Source organism: Mustelus asterias, unplaced genomic scaffold (assembly GCF_964213995.1).
Source record: "Mustelus asterias unplaced genomic scaffold, sMusAst1.hap1.1 HAP1_SCAFFOLD_84, whole genome shotgun sequence".
Classification (NCBI taxonomy): Eukaryota; Metazoa; Chordata; class Chondrichthyes; order Carcharhiniformes; family Triakidae; genus Mustelus; species Mustelus asterias.
Window position 1 is genome coordinate 1,297,135 of NW_027590138.1, and position 8,311 is coordinate 1,305,445.

General features: G+C 46.9%; 1 protein-coding gene across 4 annotated transcripts; it reads right to left on the reverse strand.

Annotated features, from left to right (window-relative positions):
- Window positions 1-2,086: 2,086 nt before the first annotated feature.
- Window positions 2,087-7,443, reverse strand: LOC144483859 (uncharacterized). Of its 4 annotated transcripts, none has more exons than XM_078202427.1 (3): window positions 7,385-7,443; window positions 5,672-5,764; window positions 2,087-4,374 (listed from the first exon to the last, which is right to left on the reverse strand). In XM_078202427.1, the coding sequence occupies exon 3, from the start codon at window positions 3,661-3,663 to the stop codon at window positions 3,145-3,147; it is 519 nt and encodes a 172-aa protein (XP_078058553.1). In that variant the 5' UTR covers window positions 3,664-4,374; window positions 5,672-5,764; window positions 7,385-7,443; the 3' UTR covers window positions 2,087-3,144. The 4 variants fall into 4 exon arrangements, 3 of the variants coding, with proteins under 3 accessions (XP_078058553.1, XP_078058552.1, XP_078058551.1); XM_078202426.1 differs by having other exon boundaries at window positions 7,231-7,437; XM_078202425.1 differs by lacking the exon at window positions 7,385-7,443 and adding an exon at window positions 6,889-7,383.
- Between the last annotated feature and the right edge of the window lie 868 nt (window positions 7,444-8,311).

Consider the following 8,311-nt stretch of genomic DNA (forward strand, 5'->3'; position numbering starts at 1 on the left):
ACAGAAAGAACAGAAAAAGCAGCAGCTTATTTAAATGAATTGCAGAACAAAGAACAATACAGCACAGGAACAGGCCCTTCGGCCCTCCAAGCCTGCACCGATCATGTGTTCCTAACGAGACCATCCGTTTGTATCCCTCTATTCCCAGTCTGTTCCTGTGGTTGTCTAGATAAGTCTTAAATGATCCTCGCGTGTCTGCCTCAACCACCTTGCTTGGTAGTGCATTCCAGGCCCCCACCACCCTCTGTGTAAAATACGTCCCCCACATATCTGTATTGAACCTTGCCCCCCTTCCCTTGAACTTGTGACCCCTTGTGTTTGTCATTTCTGACCTGGGAAAAAGCTTCCAACTGTTCACCCTATCTATGCCCTTCATAATTTTATAAACTTCTATTAGGTCGCCCCTCAACCTCTGTCTTTCCAGGGAGAACAACCCTAGTTTACTCAATCTCTCCTCATAGCTAATACCCTCCATACCAGGCAACATCCTGGTAAGCCTTTTCTGCACTCTCTCCAAAGCCTCCACGTCCTTCTGATAGTGTGGCGACCAGAACTGGACACAGAATTCCAAATGTGGCCGAACCAACGTTCTATATAACTGCAACATCATATGCTAACTTTTATATTCTATGCCCCGTCCAATAAAGGCAAGCATGCCATATGCCTTCTTCACCACCTTTTCCACCTGTGCTGTCACCTTTAAGGATCTGTGGACTTGCACACCCAGGTCCCTCTGCGTGTCTGTACTCCTGATGGTTCTGCCATTTATTGTATAGCTCCCTCCTGCATTAGATCTACCAAAATGCATCACTTCGCATTTATCTGGATTAAATTCCATCTGCCATTTCTCCGCCCAATTTTCCAGCCTATCTATATCCTGCTGTATTCTCTGACAATGTTCATCACTATCCGCAACCCCAGCAGTCTTTGTGTCGTCCGCAAACTTACTAATCAGACCAGCTACATCTTCTTCCAAATCATTTATATACATCACAAACAGAACTCTGAGGTACAGAGCAATCTGGGTGCCTTGGCAGGGGAATCACAAGTTAGTTTCCAGGTGCAGGGTTAATACTCAGGTCCATGAACTCCACCACCGTGCACCCCACAAACTGTGTCACCTTCATCAGTGATACTATCCTGCTCTCTGACCACAGTCTGAACCAGACCAATTGCAATCTTCCTTTCCTATTTGACCTCAAGTTGAGCTATTGGCTACATACCCTTACCGTCTCTAATATTACTGTTTCCACCTCTGTAAGACAATTAGATCCATCCTGCCTCAGTTCATTTGCTGCTGAACTTCTCATCTTGCCTTTGTTACTTTCAGATTTGACTATTCCAACGCTCTTCTGACCGATCCCCCATCTTCCATTCTCCATAAACTTACCCTCCTCCAGAACTCTCTGGATGGTTGGCAGTTTAGTGGGAAAGAGTGAATAGAACGGAAGGTGGGTTTCATGGACAAGATTAGCTCTTGAAGGGATATGGGGAGATGGAGAGAAACTGAAGAAAGAAGTCAGTTTAAGGCCTGGGCTGGGCAGATCTTCAGAACAATTTTGAACTTCCGGGGTAGTGGAAGGGAGGAAAGCAGCAGAGGCAGCTGATCAGATTGTCTCAATCTTAGTGACAATGGGGCAGCACAGAGGCAGAGTGGTAGCATTGCTGCCTCACAGCGCCAGAGACCCAGGTTCAATTCCAGACCAGGTGGGCAGTTTGCACGTTCTCCTGAAGTCTGTGGGGGTTACCAATGGGTGCTCTGCTTTCCTACCACAGTCCAAAGATGTGCAGGTTAGGTGGCTTGGCCATGCTAAATTGCCCCTTAGTGTCTAAAGATATGTGGGTTGGGCGTATTGGCCATGATGGATGCATGGGGATAGGGCCGAGGTAATATGCTCTGTTGGAGAGTTGGTGCAGACTGAATGGGCCGAATGGCCTCTTTCCACATTGCAGGGATTCTATGATTCCATGAGCTCCTCACACTCGTTGCTTTGGCAAGAATGAAGGAGACTGGGGATACTGAGGATGTTTTAAAAAGAGCTAACTTGTGTTAGAGATATTAAAATTATTAACCACACTGGCTGTTCCAACACAAAGCTGATTTATTTGACTTTTATCCAGAATATTAACACATATGATAGGGATCAAGTTTATCAACATCAGCAGAAACAGAACACAAAGGTATTTTTTAAGACAAATGATAGAAAAATATCAGGAAGGTCAATGCAATAAGAAGATTGGATTAAGTAAACACAAATTACTGTGGATGCTTGAAATCTGAAATAAAACAGAAAATTTGGGAAAATCTCAGCAGGTTTGGCAGCATCTGTGGAAAGAGAAACAGAGTTAACGTTTCAAGTCTGTACAGATCAGGTAAGAATGGCAGATTTCCCTCCCTCAAGGACACTAATGAACCAAAGATCCAATTTCTGGACTGTCAAATTGAGATTAGGGAAGGGGATCAGAGTGAAGGTGTAAAGATTATGGGTGAAGACTTGAAGAATATGAGTAGCTTCAAGTTCCTGGGGTCAGTGATGGGAGGAGATGGAAATTTGGAAATGAAGAAACAGATTAGCTCTGGCTGCAGTAATTGGAAGATGTGCAGTGGAATATTCTGTGATAGAAAATTATCACTGAACTTGAAAAGGAAGAATCTACAATCACAGAAAGTAGTTGAGGCCAAAACATTGTGTGATTTCAAGAAGAAATTAGATATAGCTCTTGGGACTAAAGGGATCAGGATATTGAATTCGATGATCAGCCATGATCATAATGAATGGCGCAGCAGGATCGAAGGGCCGAACGGCCTACTCCTGTTTCTAGTTTTTATGTTTCTATGTAGTGGAGAAGAGATTGAAATGGTCTGGACATCTGTTATGGAGAGTGAGGGAGGAAATGTGGTGAGGGGAGTGATGGACATGGGACTGTCAGGAAGAAGGAGAGGAGGAATGTCTAAGACCAGATGGAAAGATGCGGTGGACAGAGACAGAAATATAATGGGATTGGGAGAGGGATGGTGACTGACAGGAGGAGATGGTGAAGCAGCTTTGTGGTGATTCCAAGTAAAATGGGAAGAGGAGGAAGAAAAACACCCAGATCCCAGTGAACATGGATGTGGTTAACAGCAAAACCAAATTGTGGTAGTTACTCGTGAACTGGCTGGTGTCTCAGCAGATTGGATAACTCGATGAATCCTTTCCCCACACTGGGAACAGGTGAATGCCTCTCCCCAGTGTGAATTCGCTGGTGCCTCTGCAGGTTGGCTGACTGAGTGAATCCCTTCCCACATTTAGGGCAGGTGAATGGCCTTTCTCCAGTATGTGTGCGCTGGTGTTTCAGCAGGGTGGATAAATCAGTGAATCCCTTCCCACACTCGGAGCAGGTGAATGGTCTCTCCCCGGTGTGAATTCGTTGGTGAACAGTCAGGTTTGTTGATCTCCTGAACCCAGTCCCGCAGTCAGTGCACTTGAATGGTCTCTCGTCCGTGTGAACGCGTTGATGGGACATCAGTTGGCTGGAACTTTTATAGCACTTCCCACAGTCTGGGCATTTAAAAGGTCTCTCGTCAGTGTGAACTCGCTGGTGTGTCAGCAAGTCAGATGGCCGAGTGAATCTCTTCCCACATTCTGAGCAGGTGAATGGCTTCTCCGCAGTGTGAGTCATTGTGTGTAAATGCAGGCTGCCGGACTGAGTGAATCCCTTCCCACACTCAGAGCAGGTGAACGGTCTCTCCCCAGTGTGAACCTGCCGGTGAACCAAGAGGTTGGATAATTGAATGAATCCCTTCCCACACTCGGAGCAGGTATATGGTCTCTCTCCAGAGTGAACTCGCTGGTGTGTCTGTCGGTGGGATGACCGAGTGAAACTCTTCCCACACACGGAACAGGTGAATGGCTTTTCCCCAGTGTGATCACGTTGGTGTGTCAGCAGGTGGGATGACTGAGTGAATCTCTTCCCACACTGAGAGCAGGTGAATGGCCTCTCCCCAGTGTGAACACGCCGGTGATTCAGCAAGGTTGCCGACCGAGTGAATCCCTTCCCACACTCGGGGCAGGTGAACGGTCTCTCCCCACTATGAAGTCGCTGGTGATTCTGCAGGGCAGATGAATGAGTGAATTCCTTCCCACAGTCCCCACATTTCCACACCTTCTCCCTGTTGTGACTGCGCTTGTGTCTCGACAGGCCAGCTGACTGGCTGAAGCCTCGCCCACACACAGAACACTGTACAGTTTCTCTCCACTGTCAACGGTGCTTCTTTCTTCCATGTTCAAAATCCGATGAAATTCAGGTTATGATAAATTAGGTGACCCCGTCAGATTTTGATGTGATGTTTGATTTCAGTTTCCTGACTGCAAATCCTCCCCTTCTAAAGCCCTGTGAAATTGATTTAAAACAGAAAAAAGGGAGTGAGAGAGAACCCACAAGAACACAAAGGCAGATTGTGAAATTGAGCTGAATGAATCTGGTAATTTGTGGGGCAGGCACTAGGAAAACGTGACCATGGAAACTGCTGGATTGTCACAAAAATCAGACAGGTTCAGTAATATCCTTCAGGGAAGAGAACCTGCCATCTGTTCTGTGCCTTCACAAGACTCTGGACACAATGGGTGAAGAGAGACAGAGTGATATATATACACATAATATATACATACACACGAGAGAGATTGCCCCAATACAAACTTCACTCCCTAACCGCGCTATCCTTCTCCCGAGCAACTATCTGAAGTGAAATTAATTTCACAACATTACTGCCATCCTTTACCCAAAACTGAGCTTCCGACCCTGTACCTCTAGACTTAACCACCCCATCTCTGAAATCTCCTCCATCACACAACCCCGTGAGATATCTGTACTGATCTAATTGTGGCATCATGAGTGTTCCACATTTCAATCACACCAACACTGTGAAAAAGTGTGTGTAACTGGAAAATACAGATCAACATCCACAACCAACACCCGCCCCGATACAAGTCACTCTTAATTGGTCAATCGCTGCTTCAAGGCTCGGTTCTGGGACAAACGCCTGCAACAAAATAATAGCAAAATACTGTGGTTGCTGAAAATCTGAAATAAAAAGAGCAAATACTGAAAATACTTAACTTGTTAGCAAGTAACTGTGGCAAGAGAACAGAGTTAAAATATCTGAGTGTGCAGAATCAATATGGGTATACAATCAGGATCAAGCGTAGGCCATTCAGCCCCTCAAGCCTGTTCCACCATTTAATAAGATCATGGCTAATCTGATAGTAACTTCAAATCTTCAATTCCAGGGAATTATGGTGCAGATTTGATGTTTAATATCAGCCAATGAGCAAAAGAGAAATGATCTCCAGTGCAGGAAAAAGAATTCCTGACCATTGGGAGATAAAGATGGTACATCAGAAGCACATAGCTGAGGGATGGGAAAAGGTGAAAGCTTCATCTAGACACAGTTGCAAGAAAATAACAGTAAAGTACCAAACACGGTTAAAATAAATCTACTACTAGAAAATAGAGAGTCAAACAATGACAGAGGTAATCAGAGAGGGCAGAGGTGAAACAGAGCAATGGATGGATATGGATTCAGATCCAAAGAAAGAGTCAGACCAGCCTGAGAGATAGAACAGAGCACAAATAACAGAGCATGGCACTAAAAGCACTGGATTGTAGATGAATGCTCAATAATACTCACTTCTGGAACTATTTGAAAACCTCCTGCTGCAGCTGGAAAGATATCAGAAGCATTGGAATCAGAGAAATCACAGACTTCAAATCTTCCAACTCCCTGTAAAAGGAGATTACAAGAGTCATGTGTCAACTGTGGTTAGAAAATAAGAGATAAACATTTTTCTTGGTTTGCGATTGCTCCCCTTTTAACCCCCTGTAAAAGGGTGCAGGATTATGTAAAATGGGATACGCTTACATTGGAAGTAATTCAGACAAGGTTCACTAAGCTGATTCCAGGCATGAAGTGTTTTTTTTAAATGAGGAAACATTGGGTAGGGTGTACATATACTCATTAGATTTTAGATAAATGTTGTAACTGAAGCATATAAGATTCTGTGGGTGCTTGGCAGGATAAGTGCTGCAAGGATGTTTCGCCTCAGAGGGAAATGTGGAACTGCAGAGACAGTTTAAAAGGAAGGGTTGAAGACAGAGATGAGGAGAAATCGCTTCGCTCAGGAGGTCCAGTAGCCTGTGCAATTCTCTCCTTCAGTGAGCAATGGAAGCTGGCTCATTGGCAGCAACCTCTGCAAGACGTGCCGGACACAGCAACCTCTGCAAGACGTGCCGGACACAGCAACCTCTGCAAGACGTGCCGGATCATCGACACAGATGCCATCATCTCACGTGAGAACACCATCCACCAGGTACATGGTACATACTCTTGCAACTCGGCCAACGTTGTCTACCTGATACGCTGCAAGAAAGGATGTCCCGAGGCATGGTACATTGGGGAAACTATGCAGACGCTGCGACAACGGATGAATGAACACCGCTCGACAATCACCAGGCAAGACTGTTCTCTTCCTGTTGGGGAGCACTTCAGCGGTCACGGGCATTCGGCCTCTGATATTCGGGTAAGCGTTCTCCAAGGCGGCCTTCGCGACACACGACGGCGCATAGTCGCTGAGCAGAAACTGATAGCCAAGTTCCGCACACACGAGGACGGCCTCAACCGGGATATTGGGTTCATGGCACACTATTTGTAACCCCCACAGAGTTTCACTGGCTGTCTTGTCTGGAGACAATACACATCTTTTTAGCCTGTCTTGATGCTCTCTCCACTCACATTGTTTTGTTTCTTAAAGACTTGATTAGTTGTAAGTATTCGCATTCCAACCATTATTCATGTAAATTGAGTTTGTGTCTTTATATGCTCTGTTTGTGAACAGAATTCCCACTCACCTGAAGAATGGGCTTGCAGCTCCGAAAGCTTGTGTGGCTTTTGCTACCAAATAAACCTGTTGGACTTTAACCTGGTGTTGTTAAACTTCTTACTGTGTTTACCCCAGTCCAACGCCGGCATCTCCACATCATTGGGTATACACAGTAAGCGTTTTAACAACACCAGGTTACGCTGTGTTTACCCCAGTATGCACCATTTTTACCGACAAGGGAGTGGTGGGTTGGGGAGGTTGGGGCTGGAGGAACATTGGGTGAAGGCAATGATCAGATGAAGCACTGAATGGCAGAGCAGCCTCGATGGGTGGAATGGCCTGACACATGCGCACTGATTCACATTCCCACCTACAGAAGGGCGGCAGTCGGCCCAGGCCCAACACTACCAGCTGCGGCTCCATTTGGTACAAACGGGGGGGACCGGGATGTTCTTTCCCGGGATTTGAACAACATGTTTCCGAAGCCTCTCCAACCGCCACATTCACCGCGCGCCGCTCTTCACCTCCTATTGACCCGGAATCCGAGTTCAAACCGGCTGTCGCCATTACCCGCACTGCGCATGCCCGGGACTCCGCCCCTCATTCAGTCTGATTGGTTGGAGGACAAGCCGCTCCCGCTCGGTCCTCCAGGTCCGCCCCTCATTCACTCTGATTGGTCCGGAGGACCAGCCGCTCTCGCTCGGTCCTCCAGGTCCGCCCCTCATTCACTCTGATTGGTCCGGAGCTGCCGTCAATCTGTTCCCGGGCCCAGCGAGCTGGAGCATGCGCAGTGTCGATTCTGGATGGGGTCAGTTTGGTTGGAAACTGGCAACGGGTCAGATTCAGAAACGAGGTGAGCGGAATACACTGGAGCCGGCGGGTAGTGTGGGAGGCTAAATAAATACAAGGTGTAGGCCCAGAACCGTCAACGAAAAACCATCGGCCTTCCATTTGCCACACGGGAGCCGTCGTTTTGTTTCTTCTGTGATTGAAGGCTCGGGTTAGCGCCGCCATCTTTATAGGGGGCAACATTCTGCAATGCGCATGCGCCATCTTGATCATGGGCAATGTACTGCAGTGCGCAGGCGTGGCCATTGTGGCTGGACTCTGGGGAGGATTCCCGACCTCTGACCTGCTCTTGTTTTAAGAAGTCTCACAACACCAGGTTAAAGTCCAACAGGTTTATTTGGTAGCAAAAGCCACTAGCTTTCGGAGCGCTGCTCCTTCATCAGGTGGGTGGGAATTCTGTTCACAAACAGGGCACAAAGACACAAACTCAATTTACAGAATAATGGTTGGAATGCGAGTCTTTTCAGGTAATCAAGTCTTAAAGGTACAGACAAGATCTGGAAAAGCCCAGACTTCATCCCTGGCCCAGGCCTGCGTCAGGCCCATCGACACGGCGAGTGAGGGGCTGGATCTGGAAAAGCCCAGGCTTCATCCCTGGCCCA

Excerpts from the sequence above, each read along its gene's own strand:
- LOC144483859 (XM_078202427.1), bottom strand. The coding sequence starts at position 3,663 with ATGACTCACACTGCGGAGAAGCCATTCACCTGCTCAGAATGTGGGAAG.